The 26,328-nt window shown below is 35.0% G+C and overlaps 1 protein-coding gene across 3 annotated transcripts in view; it reads right to left on the reverse strand.

Moving 5' to 3' along the window:
• The window catches only part of FNIP1 (folliculin interacting protein 1), a 111,824-nt gene extending 85,554 nt beyond the window's left edge, over positions 1–26,270 (reverse strand). For 2 of the 3 annotated variants that reach the window (XM_032476652.1, XM_032476651.1), the window contains exon 1: positions 26,074–26,268. In XM_032476652.1, the coding sequence (XP_032332543.1) occupies positions 26,074–26,165 (92 nt within the window). In that variant the 5' untranslated portion in view covers positions 26,166–26,268. Of the gene's footprint in view, positions 1–26,073 lie in introns of all 3 variants that reach the window. The other variant, XM_032476653.1, reaches the window with a different exon arrangement.
• Positions 26,271–26,328: the final 58 nt, after the last annotated feature.

Here is a 26,328-nt window from a genome sequence, read left to right on the forward strand (position 1 = left end):
CATTTACTATTTGTGGACTTTTGAACAATGGCCCTTCTGACTGGTGTGAGGTGGTACCTCATTGTAGTTTTGATTTGCATTTCTCTGATAATTAGTGATATTGAGCATTTTTTCATGTGCCTATTGATCATTCATATGTCTTCATTGGAGAATTACTTGTTTAGGTCTTTTGCCCATTTTTGGACTGGGTTGTTTGTTTTTTTCTTATTAAGTCGAGACACAACATTTTATGCTACCTCTAAAAAGATTATTGAACAAGTCTTGGGTGATAGATTTTTAAGAGTTCTAACTTTAAGATCAACTTTGAATGCCACACACCTGATGTCTTCTTTTTTAATGTCATATGTTTCCATTATGTTATATAAGATTTCAGAAAATTCATTCACAAGTGCTCTTTTTTTTTTTTTTTTTACTATGAAGGAGTAATGAGGCCAATGAATAAAGGTCACTCCCAGGATAAAACAAAACCATTTCAAAGCATAGGTATGCATACTGAAGGAGGTAAACAAGGTTACACAACAAATAAATACCGAGAAGAATAAATGTACAATTAAAATTATCTAGTGATATGACTTAAACAGTAAAAAGTTCTTAGATCTCTAGAATATTTAGTATATATCTGAAATATTTAAAGAAATACAACCATCAGATCTGTGATTTCTCCCTACAAAAGCTCTTTTCTTGAGAGGAAGGAGGAGACTGGGAAGCTTCTACAACCAGACAAACAATAATGATAAATGTTTCCTCTTGTTCTCTCTCGGTTAACTACTGAGGATCATTAAGAATCTTCTATTAATTCACAACGTATTAATAAAATTACAATGCTTTTATAAATATTATCTAAACAAGTGAGTACATTAATACATGCTACATACTATTTCTATATTAAGGCATATAGGACTCGACTCAAGCAAGTTGCCAGTTTCCCAGATGTTCCTAGTTTCATAGAAGTATATGCACAAGGAAAAATAATAATGATCAAAGAAAGACTCCAATGCATAGCTAAGCTACAGTGGAACATCAGTATTTGTTTAGTATCTGGTTTCCAGCTCCAAACTACTATAAATAAAATATGAGACACCAAACAAATCTACGTAATACCAACTGGTACTAGAAGACAACAGGGCTTTTTTTTTTTTTCCTGGCAAACAGTTATTTTATTGTGCATGCTACGTTTTCAGAAAGCTGAATAATCTTCCTCTGAGCTTTTAAAATTAACATGTAAAACATATCAGTATATATTTAACTGATAATTTTAGCAGGAAGAAAATGTAAAATTCCAAAGCATCTTTTGTATACAAACAAAACAAAATAGAAAGGATAAGAAACAGTTCATTTAAAAAAAACCTATCTAAACTAATAATTTCACATTGAATTTATAAAATATTTTAAGATAGCGTTCCTGATAGTTAGCTCTGTTCTCTAGGTAAGTGCAGGATTTTATGCCAGTTATTTTAATTTATTCCTTTTATCATAATTGACAAGTTGGAAAAAGTGAATTTAGTAAATACGTAAAAAGTATTTCTAACTATATTTCAATTTTAACAAAAACCTCCCAAACCAGCACAAATGGAAAAAAGTATGTATTTCTAATCTCTGGCTTCTAAAACTTTGTCTTTAATAATAAAAATTTAACTCCTAAGAAATCTATCACATACTTAAGGAAAGCCAGATTATCTAGTTGAGATATTAAGTTTCTTAATGCTATAAAACCACAATCAGTGGTTGCCAGCAGTTAGAAGGGAGGGAGTGTCTGACTGCAGAGGAGTCCTTGTGTTCAAGGAATTCTTTGGGATACGAAATTGTTGAGTATTGGTGGTGATGGTTGTAACAATGTAGTCATGTAATAGAATGAAAAGTACATGTATATGTTCTTAGCAGCACTTCACAATAGCCAAGAGGTGGAAAGAGCTCAATCGTCCATCAATGAATGAATGGATAAACTGTGGTATATACATACAATGGAATAGTATTCAGCCATAAAAACACTATAATATGCATGAACCTTGAGTACATTATGCTAAGTGAAAGAAGCTAGGCATTAAAAGTCACATATTATATGATTCTATTCATACAAAATAACCAAAATAGATAAATCCACAGAGACAGACTACAGATTGGCGGCTGCTGGGGGCTAAGTGGGAAGAGAACAAACTGCTTGATGGATAAAGGGTTTGCTTTGGAGTTGTGGAAATGTTTTGGAACTACTTAAAAATAAATAGATGGAGGTGGTGGCTGCATAATACTATGAATGTACTAAATGCTACTGAATTTTCACTTTAAAATCGCTGATTTTATGTTATATGAATTTCACCTAAATAAATTATATACATATATGTGAAGCTTCATACAAAAGTACCATGACTCTAGATAATGATGATGCCAATGAAAATGATGATGATGATACACTGGTAATGACACGTGCTTTAAAAAACCTGGGAGGGCATAGTATCTGCCTTCAAATGCTTAACATTTAAGGAATATGCAGAACACCTAGAGCAGGTAAACACAGTTTTTAATTTAAAAAAGAGTTCCATCCCTCCATAAAAATACACTCACAGCATAAAAGGAAAAACAGATTCCGTTTGACTGGCAAGTCTTGTTTAAATGACAAAGCTTAAAAACAATTTCAGTAAATTTTTGGTATCACAGTTATTGACAACTGGTTTTGATAGTTGTGTCAGTTAATGAAACTCATGAGGAAAATGAAAATAAGGCCTCATCTAGAGACCATAAGCTGTTGTTGATGGCGGGAAGGGAGACCTTGTCATCAACACAGGAAAGAGCAACGCTGATGAGGTTCCCAAATGCCAGAGCTGAGCCATGTGTCATCAAGATCACAGGACATCAAAGGAGATGGCTAGAAGTCATGTCTTTATTCACTCAGCAACTGACATCCTTTGTATGCCGTTCACTGTGCCAACCAGTGGGTACATTAAAAAGAATAAAATTCAGGCACTAAAGTTCAAAATATCATAGTTCAAATTCAAGCCTCATGAGAATGTAGAAAAGTGGAATTCTCATACATGACTGGCAGAGTGAAAACTGGAATAACCACTTTGGAAAATAATGCGACAAAATCTAATAAAGTTGAACATATATGTATCTTATTACATATAAATTCAATATAATTGTACATATTCAGTAGAAATATGTACATATCTTTCAAAAAACTTGTACAAAAATGTTCATAGCAATATTATTCTTTACAAACGCAAATGGAAATGATCCAAATACTCAACAACACAGTAGCCTGGGTAATTAAATTGTGGCATACTCACACAAAGGAATACTGTACTGTAGTAGTTCTCAACCAGATCCTGCCACGCCCCATTGAGCCAAGGGACATTTTAACTTATCATAACTGAGGGGTACTACTGGCACCTCGTGGGTAGAGGTCAGAGATTCTAGTAAACATGCCTCAAGGCACAGGAGAGCCCCTCCGTAATAAAGAATTATCCCATCCAAAATGTCAATAGGGCCACATTTGATAAATCCTGGCCTCCAGCAATGGGGATGAACTAGACTACATACCCTATATGGATAAACACAAACATAATACTGAGCAAAAGGAAGCCAGACAATGAGAGCACATGGATAGTTCCATTTACATAAGGCTCAACAACAGACTAAATTAATCACTCCCTGGTGTTTGAAGTCAGGATAGTGGGAGTCGAAAGGATCATGAGGGGGACTTCAGGGACACAAGCAGTGTTCTGTTTCTTGAACCAGGTACCAGTTACCTGACACTGTGTGTAAATTCATTGAGCTGAATAGTTAAAATGTGTACACTTTTCTTAAGTATGTTATCCTTCAAAAAAAGTTTGTTTAAAAAAAATAGGCCTTTACACCACCAAAAGGGAATTTTATCGTATGTAAATTTTTAAAAATGAAAAATTTTAAATGCCTTTATCTTCTGCAAATCAGCTAAAATTCATTGTCATATTGGTTAATATTTCCCTGAAAAATTTCTCCCTTGGAGTCTGATAATTCCAAGTACTAGCTCTGCCACTTACCAACTGTGTTGATCTTGAACAAGTTATATTTTTCATATTTATATCTTTTTAAAATTACAGAAGCAACAGACCTTACTATCTAGTGAATACAAACAAACAAGTATAAAATACGGAACACTCTATCCTACCCATTTTTCTTCTCAGACCTAACCAGTCTCAATATTTTTGTGTTTCCTTCTAAACTTTTTCCTATATATGTACAAATAAACATGTTAATAGAGTTAAACATGCATAGATTTAAAAAACCAAGATCACAGTGCATAGCATTCTGCAACCTTTTAAAATTTAATGTATGTGGAAATCTCTACCAGGGATTATAGGGTTAACCGTATTCTCTTTAGTAGCTTCATTGTGTTCCAATGTATATACCATAATTTATTTAATCAATCTCCCAAATATTTAACAACTTAACTTGGGAACAACTTCAAATAATGTTTCAACAAACATCAGAATATGCTTTTATGATCACTTTTGTACAACTGCTGCTCTCCAAAATAGCTATACCCATATGCACCCTCAGAATCATAAAATAGGGCTTGCTTCACCACTCTTTTGCCATAATAAGATATTATTCTTTATAACCGTTACCAAACTGACAGCGTAGTAAATTACATAGTAAATTACGTAGTAAATTACATGATATCTTGACTTGTATTTTTTAACTATTAAGGTTAAACACCATTTAAAGTATTTAAAGGTCATTAAAAAAATTTCTTCTCTGAGTTTTATTTGTATCACTTGTGAAGGAAGATATGTAATCACACTAAGTTCCATCTTCCGCATATGCAAAACTGAGCTAACACTACTTGTCTCATAGGATGACTGAGAGGTCAAATGAGAAAACAGAGTATAATCAGCATGATTGGTAACTTGGGCTGTACATCAAAATCATGTTGGACAGCTTCAAAGCAAACCAAAACAATTACCTACCAAAAATTCTACCAGAGAAGACTGAGAATTAATTTCAGGTAGGACAATGTGAAGGAATTTTAAAGTCCACAGATGATTCTGATGCACACACCAGGTTGAAAACCCCACTGGTCAACTAGAAAATAAACGCCATTCCCTTTCTCACACATTACCAAATACGTGTTCTCTTTTTAGATATACAAAGAATCTCTGCACACTAGATTCTACATTTCTTGAGGTTGGATATTCTAATAAAAGTAGTAAGTTGTGGAATATGTATACAACGGAATACTACTCAGCCATAAAAAGAATAAAATAATGCCATTTGCAGCAACATGGATGGACCTGGAGATCGTCACTCTAAGTGAAGTAAGCCAGAAAGAGAAAGAAAAATACCATGTGATATCACTCATATGTGGAATCTAAAAGAAAAAAGAAAAAAAGAGGACAATAATGAACTCATCTACAAAATAGAAACAGACTCCCAGACATAGTAAACAATCTTATGGTTACCAGGGGAAAGGGGGTGGGAAGGGATAAATTTGAGAGTTTGAGATTTGTAAATGTTAAACAGCCATATATATAAACACAGACAAAAAACAAATTTCTTCTGTATAACACAGGGAACTATATTCAATATTTTGTAATAACCTTTAATGAAAAAGAATATGAAAACAAATACATGCATGACTGGGATGTTATGCTTACACTAGAAATTGACACATTGTAACTGACTATACTTCATTAAAAAAAAAAGTAGTCTACTGCTTTTCACTCCCTAGACTGCTTAGACTAGCTAAATAATAAAAATATTCAGTTTTTATGTACAGCTAAGACTAAGTTCCAAAGCAAAAATTCCTATTGACTAAGCATATTATGTAAAAGGGCACTGAGCTTTGGCTGATTATGAGAATAAAATTTCTTGTCTTTCTACATTTCAAAAACTTGCACAATCTTACAGTATACTACTTCAAGTATGATGGATGGCATTTACTACTGTTCACTGGGAAACTCCCTCTGAACTACAATGTATCAATACAAGAGAAAGACATGTTAACACATTCTAATTAAGCAAAAATCAAGAGAGCATCTCCACAAATGGCGCTGGATAAACTAGATGTTTGTATGGAAAATATTAACCTCAACCCTACTTCTACCCCATGTGTAAAAATTAACTGAAAATGAATCCTAGACCTAAATAAAAGCTCAAAACCCACAAAATTTATAAAAGAAAATAGGAGAAAATCTTCTTGATCTTAGGATAGGGCAATACTTCCTTACAACACACAAACACACAAAACATAAAGTCTTTAAAATAAACTAGAAACTTCACCAAATTTAAGACTTCTGATCTTTGAAAGATACCATTAAAAAATAAAGGCAAAACAAAGATTGGAGAAAATAAGCTTATAATAAAGAATTTTTATCCAGAATATAAAAAGAAGTCTTACAACTCATACTAAGAAAGAAGTAATTCAATTTTTAAATGGGAAAAATAGTTGGACATTTTACAAAGGAGGATATATGAATAACCAAGAAGCACAAAAACAAAAAAACAAAGACGCTCGACATCACTAGGCATGAGGAAAAGGCAAATTAAACTACAATGAGATGCCACTACACACCCACTAGAACTGCTAAAATAAAAAATATTAACACCAAATATTGGTGACAACTGGAATTAGCATACACTGTTAGTGAGAAAGTAAAGTTGTTCAACCCCTTTGGAAAACAGTTTGGCGGGTTTTTTTAATTAATTTAAACATACACTTGCTTACAACCCAGCAATTCCACTCCTAGGTCTACCCAACAGAAATGAAAATATGTTCATACAAAGACCTAAGCATGAATGTTCATAGTAGCTTTATACATAATTGGCCCCTCAAACTGGAAATAATCCAAATATTCATCAACAGGTACATGGATAAACAAATCTTAGTATACTGACATAATGGAATACTGGAATACTGGAATGGAATAAGAAGCAATGAGCTACTGAAATAAGCAGAAACACAGATGAATCTCAAAAATATTCTGTTGAGTGAAAAAAAATCAGAAACAAAAGAGTTCATATTGTAGGATTTCATTAAATGAAATTTTAGAATATGCAAAATTACTCCATAGTGACAGAAAGCAGATCAGAAATTGTCTGGGGGGCAAGGGGAGTAGGGGTTGGTTAATGACTACAAAGGGGTACAAGGGAACTTTTGAGGGTTATACAAAGTTCTACATCTTGACTGTAGTGGTAGTTAAACAGCTGTATACATTTGTCCAAATTCACACACCCATACTGGTTTTAAAATGAACCCAGGATTTGTTTTAACCAGATATGGTAAGACAGACATGGAAATGATTGTCATGAAGAAGTTTATACTCACTGTTCCCCAGAGTCAGGAAGAATGCCACACCACACTGGGCCACATGGGGAAGCACCAGAGTGGGTCAGGAAGCAGAAGGAACAGGAGGAAAATGTGGCAGGAACTTTTATTGTGGTTTTCACGGGAAAGAATGACAGAGTAAACAAGCTGAGCGGGTTTAGAATTCGCTAGTCTGAATAATTTCTGTGGTCTCTACAGGAGAATGGCCCCTAGTTGGCTGGTACCTGGCCCTGGGTGATTAGAGCAGAAATACAGTGGCCTAGGAGTGTAAGAGGTCAATAAGGAGATATTGGGGTGGGGTAGCGGGGTAGGGTTCACAACCAAAGGATGGTTGATTCAATATGAAACGCATACTCCTCAAGGAGTCCTTTGCTATCTCTAGGAATTAGCTAGCCATGGTAAGGGCAGTCTCTCCAGGATAAAAAAGGCCCCAGATGTCAAAACACCAGAAAATATAGAAAATATAATACACATATGCTTAAAAGGGTGCATTTTATTGAATGTATATTTCAACAAAATTTATTTTAAAAGAAAAATCAATTTTAAGAATAAATATAACATTGAAGTGGCTAATTCACTAAAAAAGGCTGCCATCACCAAAAATATTTACTTAGTTTAAAAAAAAAAAAAGAATCCAAAACAATTCTAATTTCCTATAATGGTAGCATGATCTAAATGTGGAATTACTTCTAGAATATGGATTTCACCAAATAAATACTCAAAAGTGGCTATGTAGACATGATCAGTTAGTTTTGTTTTTAATTTTTTCTTTCTTTCTTTCTTTTTTTTTTTTTTTTTGGTTATTTTCTAAGGTATTCGGCATTATCACTGGGCCCTATAGTCCTAGAATATCTATCCAAAAGCGCCCATATTTCGTCTTCATCTATTTTCTTGCCCAGCAATTCTCAACCCCAGCTGTACATTAGAATCTGATATAACTGGTCTGGAGGAGGGCCCAGACATCAGAAATTTTTTAAAGCTTCCTTGATGGTTTTAGTACATAGCTAAAATTGAAAACTACTTCCCTACTGCATGTCACATTTAATTTGAACATCATTTGAACACAAGATATCTTAACTCAAGCATATCAAGGCAAAGTATAGAAAACATTATAATACAAATATTTATACTGGAGAACTACTAATACAATATTACTTTGTGCATTTTTTCTGCATTTTTCCCAAGGCACATTGGCTCCCATACATCCAACATAAATGTAAAACAAAACTATAGGTCATAAAATTAGAAACTAAATTTCTACGTCTCACTTACAGAAATAGAAAAGTAAATATAAATTCAAAGTGTGGTAAGTTCCCAAATTACGTGAGAGGAAATTATTTACCTGTCTAAAACATTATCACAACCACTGATCTATGACTCTAGAAACAATGACTCTTTTCTCCTACTCTATAGACTCCACATTACAACCTCCAAATCATATCATTCCAGTTCCTATTAACATTCTTGTATACAACTCCTGGTCACATATGCAAGAGTTTCTCTACTAGAATATACACAGGGGAGTGTATATTAGGATAGACTAGACAGACTAGGGAGAAGGGAGGGAGGGAGAGGGGAGGGGAGGAAAGGAAAAGAAAGAATCCAAAGTCAGTAGAGCTTAACATAATAAGTAAATTTAAGTTTCTTTCTGGCTTAAGGTCCACTGTGAGCTCAGCTGCTCTCCACAGGAGCTTCCTCCCAACAGGTACAGTTAAGGATATAGGCTGTTTCCACAGCAGGAGATGACAGTGTGAAGAACTCACACCTTCCTTCCAAGCTCAGCCCAGGAACAACACAACACAACTAAATGGGATTTACAGATACTTGGCCACGAAAGTCACATGGCCCTATGTGACTATAAGAGCTGTGAATTATGGAAGGGTGTAAGAAAACTCTGTGAGAAGTAAAAAAATCTGCCATAGAATGTAACTTTTGGGTCAGAAGATATGAGTATCTTCTACTTTACTAAATAATGCCAGATTGCTTTCCAAAGTGGTTTTACCAAGTTATACTCCCATGAGGAATATACAAAGGTCCTCACTGCTCCATATTCCTGTTAACATTTAACTGTGGGTTTTGGTAGACACCCTTTATCTTCCAAACATTACTCAGATTAGGGAAATTCACTTCTACTCTTAGTTTGCCAACAGCTTTTGTCATAAGTGAATGCTGAATTTTGTCAAATAAATCTGCATCTACTGATTAATCATGTGGTCTTTCTCTTTAATAACTAAGAAAAACAGTAATGCATGTATAGTTCAATGTGCCACACTGTTAAAAGTGCTTTACAACTCACTTAATCCTTCCAGTGAACAAGTGAAGTATTATTTACATTTAACAGATAAGGAAACTGAGGCACAGAGATTTAATTACCTGCCCTAAGTCACACCAACAAACAACAAAGCTGGCTGGTATTCAAGTCCAATCAGGTTGCAGTGTCCGGGTTCTTAATGCTCTATCTACCTGCTAGGGTTTCGGTAAGTCATCTAACCTCTCTGTGCTTCAGGTTCCTCATGTATAAAATAGAGATAATATCGCTGACCTTATGAAGTTGTTTTGATGATTAAATGAATTAATACACCTGAAGTCCTTAAAATAATGCCTGGCACATCATGAGCACTACATAAATATTTTGGTATAAAAATTAATAAAATTCTCTTGTCTTTTTCGTCTCCACGTATCCACAGATAAGGTGTCTCTTTTTTTTTTTTTTCCTTAGTATTATTTGTCTGTGCCTCATTTCTTTTTATCAGATTTGCCTATTTCAAAGAATCAGCTTTCAGTTTATTTGCTCATTGTACATTTGCTTACTATTTTATTAATGTGGGCTCTTAGCTTTATGATTTCTTTCCTTCTATTTTCTTTGGGTTTATTCTGTTTTTCCTTTTCTAACTCCTTAAGTAGAACATTCAACTCATTAAATTTTGAACGTCTCTTCTTCTCTCACATAAAAACTATAAATTTACTGTCAGTAAGGTTTTAGCTACATGCCAAGTTTTGAAATATGGCATTTTTAATAATTCAGTTCTAATTACTTTTAAGTTCCATTTAGGATTTCTTCTCCTTTGACTCATACGTTCTTTCCATAACTGTTCTACGAACGTTAGAAAAAAATGTGTTTCCTCCAAGTGCCAACTGCAGATTTATATAGTCCATTAAATCAAGTAAGTGTTGATTTTGTCTTTAAAATCTTTTTTATTCTTAATAATTTTTTTTGGCTACTTGGCTACTTTTGCTATTTGGCTACTTTGGCCATTAGAAGTATGTTAAACCTCACCTACTACAATAAATGTGTCCATTGCTCCTAGAATATTTCTGCTTTACATATTTATAAAATACATCATAACTTTCTGGTAAGTTAACCTTTTATTACTATATTTATCATTAGTAACTTTTGTATCTTAAAGTCTATTTTATCTGATATGACTGGAGCTACATCAGCTTTCTTTTGGTTGTCTGGATATCTTTATCTATCTTTTTGCTTTCAACAACCTTTATGGACTGGTATATCTTGGGTATACATATTCTAAATAGTAGCATGAAACTGGATTTTTTTTTTCCAGCCTAACAAATTTTTGTCTTAACTGCATTACTTTAGTCTGCTTTCACTTATTTTGATCCTTATATGTTGGAATTTATTTCTGACTGTACATTTTTCTCTTTCTTTGTACTTGTTCTATGACTTGTTTCTTTTCCTACCCTTTCATAAAGTCTTTTAAAATTATTTTTCTATATTCCATTTTTCTTCTATTACTTTGGAAATTATATACTTCTATTTATTCACCATGTAACCTTGAAATTTTAACATTCATACTTTAGACTTTAATATCTTCATCCTCAAAACACAAACAAACCATAGAATGTTTTAATTCTATTTCATTTCCTCCATTTCAACCACCCACCACCTTATATGGCACTATTTTCCGGTATTTAAGCTCTGTTTGACATGTTTGTTGTTTTTATACTACCAGTATCTGTGTAGATTTACCCATGTGTACCATTTTATGTTGTTATCCATTTCCTTTTCCTTATCATTCTTGCATTGCAGATATTTTTCTACTAGTGGTATTCCCCCACCTTTTGTTTGTCATACACACACACACACACACACATGTGTATATATATAAATAATTACTATGTGTATACACACACATATATACATATATACATATATATACATATATATCCTCCATTCTCAAACAAGTTTCACTAGATATCAATTCTAGTTAGTATTTATTTTGTCTCAGTACCACTAATCTATGTCAGTGGATTCTTTGGAAAACAGTATGGCAGGTCTTCAAAATTTTACACATGGAGTTACCTTATGACCCAACAATTTCATTCCTAATATGTGTGCAAGAGAAATGAAAATATGCTCACACAAAAACTTGTACACAAAAATTTATAGGAGAATTATTCAGAATAGCCAGCCAAAAAGTGGAAACAATCCAAATGTCTATTAACTGATCAATGGATAGATAAAAATGAGATATATTCTGCGGTAATGGTGGCACAACTTTATGAACAAACTGGAAACAACCAAATCATATACTTAAAGCGAGTGGAGTGTATGTAAATTGTATCTCAATCAAGTTGCTACTTTTTTTTTTTTAAAGCAGGCATATTTACTGGATGCAAGCATAAGAAATGGATAGTACAGTCTACATTAACTAGTTTTATCAGAAGCTCCTAAAGCTGCAGATCACAGCTACAGCTGTGGTACACAGAGCCACTTTGGCATTCAAACATCAACGTCACTCAAATTTCCAGGGCCCATCTACTATTTTTAAAAATTTCTTGATATTGAATTCTCTACTATCTGGACCTAACTTAGCTTTCAAAAATGCTATGGTCAAGGAAAGCTGTATTCCTCAAAGTTCCCTGCATATACCCTAGAGACTGCTCATGCTGTTCCCACGACCTGGAATTCCTTCCCTATCTATGTGTCTAAACCCCAACAATCCGTCCTCTAGCTAAAGAAAATCTATCCTGCTAGCTAGTACTTACTACAGTATTTCATACATTCTTTTTGGCACTTAAAGGATTGCACAATGTAAAATAAGTTATGATCACATCATACCCCATCTATTAGGCTATAAGTTTCATGGCAATTATCTTATTCATCTTTGTATCCAGAACATTTGACAAAACGATCCAAAATGTACTGCTTACTGCAATCACGGCAAAACTGGTATCACTGGTGTACTTTTACATATCTTACATAGAAAGTCTTGGTTTCATCTATATCCCCTACATGACATGTTAGAGAACAAATATATTGCATAATTGTATTGGGGTTAAATATGCAATTCTGACACATGTGCAATCAATGTTACATAACATATTCAAGAATGCAATCGGTTTAACTTGGAAACTGTCATACACTATATTCTCCAAACGTGGAAATGCTGAAGAGAAAATATCAGTTAAAGTACTGAGCACGTGTCCACCAAAAGACATATATGTAAGAACGGTCATAGCAGCATTATACATAATAGTCAAAAATTAGAAACAACTCTTTGGTTGGAAATAACTCTCCATCAATAATAAAATGGACAAATAAATTACTGCATATTCACACAATGAAATACTACATAGCAACAACTACAGCTACAGGCCATAAAATGGATAAACAAATCTGAAATATGTTGAACGAAACAACCGAACACAGAAATATATGATTAAAATACAACTCTATTTACATGAAGTTAAACAGACTAATCTATGCTGTTACAAGTCAGGACAGCAGTTACCCTGAACAGAAGTAAGGAAGGGTGACTAGACGGGGGAATGTTAGGCTTCCAGGACACTGGCAACATTCTGTTTCTGCATCTGGGTGCTAGTTATATAAGTGTACTCACCTTGAGAAAATTGTTTAGTAGTATGTTTTATGATCTTCACACTTTTCTATCTACATGTTATACTTCAATAATTTTTACTTTAAAAAATAGAGGAACGAAACAACACAACGAAGGGATAAATGAAAGAAAAATTCAACTATTATAAACTGGAGTCTCCTGATGTTTCCCTTAAGAACCATCAGTTGAATCCGCTAATCATATCCCATCTGAATTTTTCCTTTGCCTAAGAGATCCTGTAGCTGCACATCAAAGCAAATCACCTCTACAATATTTATTTGTTATGATGTGCAGATTACATTGTTAGTTTAAGTTTCACAAAATAAATGCAGAATACAGAACCAAGTAATTCTATGAATTATTAAAACATATACTCTGGTACTGCAAAGCACCATTAATCTATGTGTATAATAGCAGGAAAGTATTTACAAAGGAAAGACATATGTAAATGGCCAATCACTGCAGTATTATTTGTAACAGCTAAGGATGGGAAACAACCAAACATTCATAAATAGGAGATGGGTTAAACAAACTGTTATACCCACTGAATAGATTGTACCGAGCTGTTAAAAACAACAAAGAAGGTACCTGTAATACTGATGTACAGTTATCTCCATGATACATTAAGTGAGAAAAGGAAGATGTAAAATAATGTGTACAGTATCTTTTTCATAAAATGTGGAGAGATATGATTATATGTATATATATGTATTTGGTAACATTTTCAAAAACAAATAATGGAAAGAAAATGAAAACTAAACAAAAATGGTTACAATGGAGAGGAAGAAAACAGAAGAGGGCAGACAGGAATGGAGGCTAGAATTACGTGGATTACTTTGTTTTACAGTTTGGACTTCGTAATCATATACGTTTTACACAGTGTTTTAACAATTAAAAAAGCAATCATAAATTTAAAAAAAGAAAGGCATTAATCCATTATATACCTATTTGATGGCATAATCACATAGATAAGAATTAATTCAAGAGAATTTATAACACAGGATATAACCTAAGAACAAAAAACACCTCAAAGAAACCTTAAACTACATTCAGCAGTCTTATAGCTAGTAATAATATTGGTAGTATTATTTCAAAACTATTATACATGGTAAAATTAACTGAGAAATTATAGCAATATTGTTAGGATTTTCAGCATAAGAGATGGAAATATAAAATCAAAAAAGTTAAATAAAAACACCATAAAATTTAATATGAATTGGAAATAGTATTTACACTTAATTTTTTTGAACAAGAAAAATAAGTCACATCTTTTAGTTTTGTCCTCTGAAAAGGCCTAGAAATAATGATAAACAGTGGCAGTGAAAACCTCTAGGATACAGAGAGGTCACTATATATCATTCCTACCAAAAGAAACAGAAAACCTTGGGAAAAATGGCTGATTCCAGGCCTGAGGCAGAAGTATACCCATAATAGCATACTGTTGTGCCAGAAAGACTCCTAAGGTCATGGCAGTAGGACGCAGGAGCCCATATGAAAGGGTTCCCACTGGTAAAAGATGGTTCACCAAAAAATATAATGATTGCAATGGACTGAATCAAATACTTTAAAAACAAACAGCAATAAAAACAAACGTCAACCAAAAAAATCTTATCGGTCACCTTTAAGATTGGTAGAACATCCAAGCAGTATTTTGAAAACTGGTAAACAAAACATTTATACTGCCTCTCCTATAAAAACTAATTTCAGAAGAAATGATATTTAGTAAATCATCATTTTGCAATAACGTAATACAGTGGTTCTCAAAGTGTGACCCCCAGACCAGCAGCATCAGCACTGACTGGAAATTTGTTAGAAATATAAATTCTTGGTGATGAAGCCCAGCAGTCTACATATTAACCGGTTTTCCAAGTGATTCTGAGGTATGCTAAAGCTTGAGAATCACTGAAATAATCTAATAATTATCATGAACAGATCCTAAAACCATCAGGTGAACAGTTGATAGGCAACTTTAAAATGGAGGGACCAGACTGACGTCACCTGAACCTGTTGCTCAACCTTAGCACCATTTAAAGTAAGACAATCAGAGATTATATGCTTGATGGTAAAATGCAGTAAGAAGTATACAGCACACCTATGAATCAATCTCAGGAAACAACAATAATACCCAAAAAAAACCTGGACCTGAATCCAATCAAGTCTCTAGAGCTAACTCTCAATTTAAAGAAAATAAGGTGGAGAGAGGAACAAAGTAAAGGACACAGTGAAGATGAAATCAGATCTAAATTCAAAACATGGAACATTGTTCAGACAAATGAGTATGTGAACCTTATTAGACTCTTACTTCAAACTAAAATTTCTGAGACAATCGGGGAAACTGCACATGGAATGAGTAGTAAATATTAGGAATCACTGTTCATTTTTAGGGACAGTAGTAGTAATCTTTTGGAGAGTCATACTCAAGTATTCATGAGTGAAATGACAGGATGTGTGCAGTTTACTTTAAAATACTCCAACAACAACAAATAACAGCATTAATATTTTAAATAAGGTAGGGGGAAGAGAGAATGAAATAAACAGAAAGAAACAAAATGTTAATAATTGTTAAAGCTGGGTACTGTTATAGCATACTTTTTTCTTTTTTGTTTGAAATTTTTCATAATAAAAAGTTCAAATTTTTTTTCAGGAAATCCAAGTTAAGCAAGGTGCACTGATACATTCAAATCCCATTCAAAAAATGATAATAAATGAAATAAAACCACACAAATATATATACATGTACATGTGTATTTAAGACAAAGACAATATGAGAGAAAATTTTTCAAGGATAAAGAGATTTCAATAAATATTTGAAAGATGAAAAGTAGCAACTAACATTTCAAAAGCAGATGTAGCTACAACCTAACTGTCAATATATGATGGTAACAATGAGCAACCAAAGGATTTGTCTCCTCAGAGTCCCTGAGAAGCAAAGGCATTGGAAACATAAGGCCCTCTGGAAGGTGGAGGAGAATCACAGTAACACAAAGCATGTCCTTCACAGGATGTGAAGCTAGACTTCTCCATCCACACCTTATATAAAACAGGTATTTATTTTCCTGGGAAACTTGTCAAAGTTGAACCAGTCTTAAGATACCTCCAGACTGAAAGGCCCATCAAGTTTCAACAAATGATTTTTTTAAAAAACTAAGGTACAGGTACATCACCATGAAATTTCAGAACCAAATAAAGAGAAAACTGAGAAAATTCCAAAAGCTTCCTGGGGTTTGAGAGTTACAGCTTTGGCCTTCTCAGTGGCAATACTGGTAGCCAGAAGACAAGGGAGCAATGCCTTCAAATTTTTGAGTTAAAATGATTCTCAACATAGAATTCTGTATCCACAAGACTGTCAACCAAATAGAATAAACACATTTTCAGACTTGGGAAGTCTCAAAAAATTATCTCCCAAGCAATCATTCTCAGGAAGCTCCTGGAAGGATATGCACCACCAAAACAAGAGAACAATCCAAAGAGGAAGCAGTGGAAACCAGTCAACAGGAGACCTTAACTTAAAAGGGTCAAAGGAATTCCCAGGGGGAAGAGAAAGGAAGCCTCCTAATGATGCTGTGGGGCAGACCCACAGGGCAGGCAGTCCAAACTAGAGCCAGAGAAGGGCTCCAAGAAGGACATATCCAGGAGGAAAAAATATTAACTAATCAGTGACCTAGTAAGTTTAACTAAGAGAAATAAGTTGTTTTGAGGCTATTTTACGGAGCTGTTAAAGGATGTACAAAGAATTAGCTAAAAATTTCAAAGAAAACAGTGAACCAAAAAAAAAAAAAAAAAGAAAGAAAGAAAAAAAGGCAATTAACTCCAAGAAAAAAGTTTAAGAAGTACAAGATAAAATATATTTCACTCAGTAATGAACTTTTACAATACAATAATATAGTTAACCTTGATCATTTAAACTAATCAAAAATTGTAACACTGGAAGAATGAAGGGGAAAGGGAAGGGTGTGCATGAATGTATGTATATGTGGACATGTTTAAGACCTAAATCTTTACCAATATTTACCAATACAGGAAATTAATAGGAAATGTCTAAAGATGAATTACTTTTAAGTACATATGTATTGTTTATAGATAAAAAAGTAAGTACTCAAAGAAACAGTAAAACAACTGAAAAAGCAGCTGCCTCTAGGATCAAGACTGGTTGGAGGAATTTAAGTAAATTCCTGCCATAATGTTCTTGGACTGGGAGCAAAAAATTCAACTTGTAAATTTAGAGTCAGATTATCACTGATGAAGAGCCTGCTTGGCTAGCCAGTCAGGAGTTCCAAGGGTTCAGCAGCCACTCATGGGGTTTACATTAACATGGGGTTTTACTGTCTGATGTTTAAACTATGTTCAGGTATTTCCTTGATAAAAATTTAAAATATTTAAATTATTCACAAAAAAATTGTATTATACTGCATTCTATAAATGTATGGTATAAATGTTTTACATTCTAAAGTAATTAGGAATTAATAGAAATTAATACAAAATCTCTATTTGTGGGAGTCATATCACAACTTCATTTTATTCACCTTCTCATTAACATCACAATCTGTAGTTTCTTGACATAAATAGAAAACTTTAAAAATTGTATAATAGACCACAAGAGGGTGGGTAAGCAGGCCAAAAAGCTGCAAAGAGCCTGCCAGCTGCATTCTACAAATGGTCGTAATAGTATAAACTGAAAAGGTTCATTATCCCACACGCTCCTAAAACCAACTCTGCCACTCAGTTAGCATTACAGTAGGGAAAACTACAAGTATGTGACAATGGTGAACCACCTCTGGAGTGTCTTGGGATAAAATGCTGTTGTGTCAAGAGATACAATACATTGGGCAATATGAGTACAAGGAAGCAGATTCCTAGAGCTCTGGCTGTGCCCCCAAGTAGCCAGGTTAAATTGTTGCTCCAGTTCCCCATAAGGTCTGCTTAACAATCAGAGGGTCTAAGGACCTAGAATGCTCAAGTGGAAAAGAAATTCCATGGTACCTCTAAACTTCTCATGTTCTTGAAACAAATTCCCATTACCAAAAAGAGTACATTAATTCATTTATTCATTCTTTTATCCATTCAGCATATACTGAGTATGTCAGGGAAGACTCCATGTACACACACAAACACAAATTCTGAATGTAGTAAGTGGTAGGAAGAGGAAGTATGAGGTGTTATAAGGTATATAAATGAAGAATCTAACTTATTTCTAGAAAATCAAACCATTCTTGCCATCTAATAAAAACCAAAATTACAATGAAATTTTCCTTCAAATTGGTAAACATTGATTTCAAAGAAAAGTGTCCTTCAATTACTTATGGAGTAAATAACTACTTTAGGCAAATAACTCAAAACAGAAATATCTCTGTTAAAGGTAGTAACATTTTTTTCAATTCAGTGACTACTTATATTCATTCACTCATTCATCAAATATTTATTGAATGCCTTCTGTGAGTCAAGCTCCAGAAATACAGCACTAAACAAGTTAGACCAAGGTTGTGCCCTTATGGAACTTACAATCTAGTGAAGGATACAGATACATGAACAAGCAATTACAACCTAAGAAAGTAACCGCTAAGATGGGAAAACACAGAGAAAATGTGGATTCTACTGGCGCTTTAAAGAAAGATATGTTGTAGCCATGTAATTCCAAGTGGTGTGCAAATACATGAACCAAAATATTCTCAAGAAACATTAATATTCTGATTTAGAGCCCACAATTAGAGGAAAAACTGGAAGAAAGACTGGAAAGAATAAGCTGAAGAGTGAGGGAGTGTAAGAAGGAATTCTAACATTTGAGTGACTACCATGTCATTTAATCCTCAAAACAACTCTCAAATGGTACATACAATGGACACTGGGACTGTATCTTTGGCATTCACTCCCCTATTCAGTTACATACCACCTTGAATGACAACGTGATACTGCTTCCCAAGGTTTTATATATATACACAGGAACCATCTGAACTCAGTCCATCAAACCAAGCTATAACTCTAGAGGAGGCTGATATGCCAAAGTGAAGAGATGGACTTTGTTAAAAACAAAGGCTCTGGAATTCAAATGTCTGAATTTATATCTTAATTACATCACTTACTAGCTGTATGACCTGGGACAAAGTCCTTAACTTTTCTGTGCCTCTGTTCCTTCATCTATAAAATAGGGATAATTAGACCTACTTTATACAGCTATTGTGAGAAGTAAATGAACAAATATATGTAAAACAAAATACTACTTGGCACAGAGCAATTAAGCAATAGGGAGTCAAAGAAGATTTCTCAGTGAATTGATCAGAATTATGGTTCAGGAAGATCAATTTAGCAGAATGGTACAGAGGGGAACACACAAGAAGTGGGAAAATTATGGCAAATTTTTATGAAAAGCATTAAAAGTCTAAATGAGATGATGCCAGCAGAAAATGGAAAAGAACTAAGATATCACAGAATTTGAATCAACAGGACTTAACAAATGACCAAATGTGTTAATCAGAGAGAGGAAAGAGTGTAAGATGATTCTCTGATTTTCAACTTGGTAGACTAACAGAATGGTAGTGCCAGGAACAGAAATAAGACTGTCTGAGAATGGTTTAGGACTACTTTAAATAAAGGAGATTCTGTTATGTTTTACATGAGGAGTTTTTAAAACAATTCTTTCCTAAAAGATAATTTACATTCAGCAAGACTTAAGGCAATAGTAACTATATTAGTAAGAAATGAGGTCCAAGTTTTGTAAGATGAATCTTAAAGCTGTATTTTTCACTATTCCAATAAACACGGTTCTAAAAAAACAAATCTAATACTACTTAGAGATGGAAAAGCAAATAAAATTAACAACAAAATTAACAAAATGTAACACTTGCATTTCTTATTACAAAATTAGACTCAGAACCAAATATTGATACCACAGTGCATTAACATGTAATTAACTTAATTCTCAGCTTCCCACTTTAGTAAGATATGATCCCACAGGATTCTCTGTAAAGAATACTGTAACTTTCCACTATTTTTAATATAAGATTAAAGAGGTACAATTTATGGAAGAGTATTTATTAAATAATAAAAAAAACCCTTGTGAATACACAAATACTTAAAAAATCACACTGAAAAAACAAGGCTTCTCAAATGATTCTTACAAACACTGATAATATTAAGAAGATAGCTTTTAAGAACTTCAGAAGCTCAAAATGTGACATAAAATCAGACTATTGAAAGTGAAAAGATAATGCAGCACTACAGGCTGTTTCCCCTACAGAAACAGAAGCTTCAGCAGTGAAGCCATTTCCTCCCCTTTTATTACACATCTCACTTTTCCCCCTAAACATGCCCCCCATCAAAATTTAAAAAAAAAAAAAGGGAAGTCACCAGTTATCTCCATCTTGACAAGCCAAATACTTTTCTGTTTCTCATCTACAACACCTGTTAGCAACCAGCATACAAAACAGTTTATCACTCCATCATTTCTGAAACATTCCCCTTTCTGAGCTTTCCTAACGCCACACACCCCTGGCTTTCACCTTCTCTCCGGCCATTTCTTCCTTGTGGACTTTCCTTTCCCACATCTGTACATTTTATACTTCCTCAGGACAAAGTCCTGTTCTTTCCAATTCTCAACCTACACCCTCTTCCTAGATGATATCATCCATTCCCTTAGTTTTAATATTGACCATAAGCCCAAGTTCATGATCTCCAGGCCCAACCTCTACTGTGAACTCCAGATTTACTTTCTTAAACTGTCAGATGATCTCTAGGTGGGTATCTCATTAGCAATTAAAACTGGACCAAATGTCCAAAATATAACTTCTGACTCTCTGTCTCTGGCCTTAAAATTATTTAATATATTCATTCTACAAATATTTACTGAGCATATGCACAGACACTGTGCTGTATACACTGGCACAACAATGTGAACTTGGGGAGAGATGATAAGTTGCATAAAGAACCATGAAGATATAAACAGTGTGCTCTGACAGAGAATAGGGGAGAGGGCTGCTACTTCTGATGGAATGTTCAAGATAGGCCTCCACGGTATTATATTCTCCCTCGAAAAACAACATCTACCTAGCTGCTCAACAGAAATCTATGCATCTGTTCCCCACAAACAACCTATCAGGTGGCTCTAGAAGGTTCTAACTCCAAAATACACCCTGAAGTTGAAGAGTGTTCTTAAGCAAGCAAAGAAGAGAGGTGTGCATAAGTAATGGCAGCTGTGATAGATGTCACAGAAGCAAATGCAGAAAGCTATGGAAGAAAATTACAGTGAAACCTAACTCAGTCAGGAAGAAATCAGAAAAGGCTTCCTGGAGGAAGGATAATTAGCCTAAGCCCAGACGATCACTACAAAAAGCTAAACAAAAGGTACAGTGGACTATGCCAAGAACCCAGAACAGCACAGCATGGCACATCCCAGAACCTAAAACAAATCCAAGGGGATAAAATCACAGAAAAGGGAGAGGGTTAGATTAAGACAAGGCCACAAGCAAGCAAGAAGTTACCAAAGATTAATGAGATCAGATTATGTCAAAAGGCCCAGAAGTCAGTGTGAGAAGTCTTCCACTGGTTATAGTAGTGGTTCTCAATCTTGAGCTTCAGAATCAACCACAGAGTCTTGTTAAAAACATATATCACTGAGAACTAGTAAATTAAAGGAAACCAATAGAAAGCAAACAGCCAAATAGAGAATGTGGGAAATTTCATAGGAAAAATGACCCAGTTTCAACAACAAATAATATTTTAAAAGTAGGGGGAGCTGTTATAGAATAAAAATTAAATATATTGGCAAATTCAATATGTAGACATTTTTAAGATTCTGATTCAAACAAATCTACTGTAAAAAGACATCGTGAGATAACTGAGGAAATTTGAATATAGACCAAGAATAGATAATAAAAATTTTCTGTTAATTATGTTAAATATATTAATACAATGGCTATGTTTTTTTTAAAAATAACCTTATTTTAAAAAAGTAAAAAGTCAAGGCTAGAGACTTCACAAAAGCCTCAGCACCACAAGCCATTTTAAGGAGTTTAGTCCTAAACTGAGTGGTTTTATACATAAGCATGAGATCATCATAGTAACAACTTAAAAGCCATGGGCTAAGCACTGCATTGAGCGCTCAACCTAACTTATCCCTTGGAGTCCAAGACAACACTGTGTTGGAGATTTTAAATTTTATACCATTATGCCTCCTGATCATGATCAGAATTAGCATTTTTTGGAGTGGGCGGAGCCAAGATGGCAGAGTAGAGAGACTCACTGATCACCCTCTCCCACAAATACACCAAGAATTACATCTACAAACCCACTGAATCACACAGAACACCTACTGAACTCCGGCAGAGTCTCTCATTTCGAAATACAGGAGGAGTCTCACAAAATCCGATAAACAAGAAGTGTATACTGTATAGCACAGGGAACCATATTCAGTATCTTGTAGTAACCTATGGTGAAGAAGAATATGAGAACGAATATATGTATGTTCCTATGTGACTGAAGCATTGTGCTGTACACCAGAAATTGACACTACACTGTAAACTGACTGTACTTCAATAAAAACATATTCTAAAGAAAAGAATTAGAATTTTTCAAAAGGATGAAGTGTTGACAATAGTTGGACAAAGGCAAGAGTGATATCCGAAAGACCAATTAAGAGGTTGTTAAAGCAGGTTAAGAATTCCTGCTACAGACAATACGAGTAAATGTTCATGCACAAAGAATAAAACAAAAATACAGAAATTGTTTTTTGAACAAAACACGAATTACGTCCTATGGACATTTAACTCTAAAACAACCTTCTTCATCAAATTAGACTTCTTTCAAGAATTTTATTTTTAAAGCAATCATTTTATATTCACTGCAGTTACTGGACTTACATTTAATTCTCACTTCACTGGAAGGTGGCCTGCTAGAGGAAACCTACAGCAGTTATCTTCTCCTAGAAAGCACCCTCTTTCCCAAATTCTTTAATGGAGCTTAGATAGGACAAGCATCAAAAATCTATAAGGTAAAAGACTTAAGGCTGAAGAGAAGGGGGTAATCCTTATTCATCTTTTTCAATGCAGTAACTATGAAAGACAATATTGAAAAGCACCTAAGGCTTTAATGTCAAAAGTCTCTCCTATCCTGGAGCCCTACAGTGGCTTATCACCACTGGGCCTTATATACTGTTTACTCTAGGAACCAACACTTACAGGCAGAGCTATAGTTAGTTGCCAATGGCTTACTGTGTCCAAGCCTGATTTAACAACTTACGCCGACTAAAACAAAACAAAACCAAAAAAGGATTCTAGAAAGGAAAGCATAGTATAGTATCACGAACACTGAATTTTAGTCTACTTAAAAACCTAAATTATATACAAAGATACTAAACATCATTTATTATTTGGAAAATGCAAATTAAAACCACAAGATACCACTTATTAGATACCACCATTAGAATGGCTATAATCGAAAAGTCTCCAAAATGGCTAACATAGTAAGTTTTATGTTAGGTGTTTTTAACAATACAAAAAAAAAATTTAATTAAAAAAACTGACTAACAATATCAGATATTGGAGAGGCTGTGGAGCAAATGTAACCTTCCTACACTGCTAATGGGAATACAAAAATGGTACAACTAATTTGGAAAAGTTTGGCAATTTTTTTTAAAGTTAAGCATACACTTAGCATATGACCAAGCAATCTCACTCCAAGAGAAATGAAACATATTTCTGCATAAAGACTCATTCATAAATGTTCACAACAGCATTGTTCATTATAACCCAAATCTGAAAACAACCCAAATATCTCCCAACCAGTGGATGGATAAACAAGTTGTGGTATACCCATACAATGGAATACTATTCAGCAATAAAATGGAAGGAACTGCTGATAAATGCAACAACATGGATGAACCTCTGGGTGAGGAAGGGCTAAGGAATGACAGCAAAGGGGCCTGAGGGAAATTTTCGGGTGACGGGAGTTTTCTAAAACTTCACTGGGGTGTTGGGTATACAACTGAATACATGGAACAAAATTCATAGAATTGTACACTTAAAGTCTCTCAACTTTATTGTACGTAAATTATAGCTCAATGAAGATTTAAAAAAACTTGAGTTGATTAAATTTGCAAGTTACAAGATATGTGACATTAGCCAGTTTTCATTTTCTCACATGTACACCTCTACACACTTTTTAAAGCAATAACTTTCATATTGTACCACAGTTATTGTGCTTACACATAATCCTTCCTTACTTAAAATGGAAAAAAAGATCATATTAGTTATCTATACTGCTACTTACCCTGACAATCTCACAAGGTTGTTATGAAACATCACATGAGATTAACTGATGAGAAAGTGCTTTGGCAACTCTAAAGAACTATTACACAAACCTATAGTAGACTTTACATTTTTTTTTAAATAGACATTTTTTCACAAGAATGACCTGAGGTGCTTGGAAAGATTGGTATCCCAAAGTAAATCGTTGCCCAGAAATAGAAAGCCTATACAAATAACTTTTTAATATCCCTCCTGAATTTGCTTTCTACTGATCCTTGATTTACTGGATGGCTCAATGTAGTATTATGAAGACTGCACTTTCATTTTTCAAAAGAGAAACACTAAAGAAAACTTTAAAGAAGGTCGTTAGATGAGCATGTCAAGACATTTCTTTCTCAGCACAAAAGACCAAAAGCTAGGTAACTATCTTCTACTAAGCATTGGTCTAAGATGTTCACCACTGAGATTTTTCTTTCTCTCTAAACAGTCATAATTCTTCCCATTTAATACTTCAATTCCAAATGTATTACTTAATGTTTACTAATGAGACCAGCTCTAGCAAGAGGGAGGTGAATAATTTTAAGATTATCAAAACCTTTTAAACTGGTGTAGTACAGTCATTTCAGACTTTAGCTGTTGCAAAATTTAACAGATTCTCATTTTTTCCTACGACTACTATACAACTGGGCTCTTTGCTATCCTACCAAGTTTGAGTGATATTTGACATTTAGCCTAGTTATATTTACAAGTTTCCACAAGGCAACAAACGTGAAGGCTGCGTGGAACACATCTCTTCTTCAAATGTAGTTTCGAGACTAAATTTTACCTAGAATTCAGGTTTATATTACATTAAGTCTTAAAATTTTAAAGTTTTTGTATCAGCAACAGGTACTGCAACCAAAAATTAACAAAGCGTGTAATACCACAAAATATGCTGCTATCGTTCTCAATTTTTGAAGACTCGTTTTTAGTAACAGTTCCAAGGAGCCAGTCAATTCTACCGCCATGCTTCAGGTGATTCAGTGCAGCTTCACTCTGGTCAGTAACCACCACAACATTTTAAGTTTCACATTTCTCCCTTGATAACGTTAAGGCCGCTGGGTCTGGTATCTATCTGCACACCGCCAGTTTAGGTTTCCAAGAAATCTTAAAGAACAGCAGCTTGCCTACACGCTCCTCCAGTCTTCTTTACACTCAGAAGGTTGGCCAAAACGTGCTGCTCTCTCCACAACAGCAACCAAGCTGGAATGGAGCACCCGGAGGACGACTGGTCGCGGGGAGGAGGGGAGAACTTTTCGGCCCGGAGGACAGCGGCTGAGGTCCAATCCAGCCCGCGCCCAACTCTACTCGCCGCCAGGGAGGCGTGTAGACCCTAAGCTCAGGCCGCGATGCTCGGTTCGGAGGGGGAGAGCCGCGCGTGGCAGCCGAGCACGACGTAAACAAACCAACCCTGACGAGGGGGAAGGGGCAACGGTGGGGATGGGGGGTGGGGAGAGACGACCTCGCTCGAACCCTCCAGCGCAGGTCTGCAGCTACCCTGCCCCTCCTGACCGCGGCCCAGATCCTGGTCCGGGCGCGGCGCTGCCGTGCGGCCGACAACACCAAAAGCCCCAGCACCTCTGGAACCCGAAGCCCACAAGGCCATCGTCTCCGCGCCCCTCGCCCTACAGCGCCCTACCTGAACGCGCAATCCGGATCCCTCGCGTCCCGTCCCGGCGCGCCCAGGCCGCTCCTCTTGCTGAAAAGCTTCTGGAACAGCGTAGGGGCCATGGTAGCCACGGCCAGGCCGGGGTCGCTCCTCAAGGCACTCGCCAGGCCCCTGCTCCTACAGCTGCCCCGCCACCCCCATAGGCGCCTCAGTCATATGACAGAAATTAGTCACTACAAACGGCCACGGCGCGCGGGGCGGGGCGCGAGGTAAGGCCGGCGTCCA

Source organism: Camelus ferus, chromosome 3 (assembly GCF_009834535.1).
Source record: "Camelus ferus isolate YT-003-E chromosome 3, BCGSAC_Cfer_1.0, whole genome shotgun sequence".
Taxonomy (NCBI): domain Eukaryota; kingdom Metazoa; phylum Chordata; class Mammalia; order Artiodactyla; family Camelidae; genus Camelus; species Camelus ferus.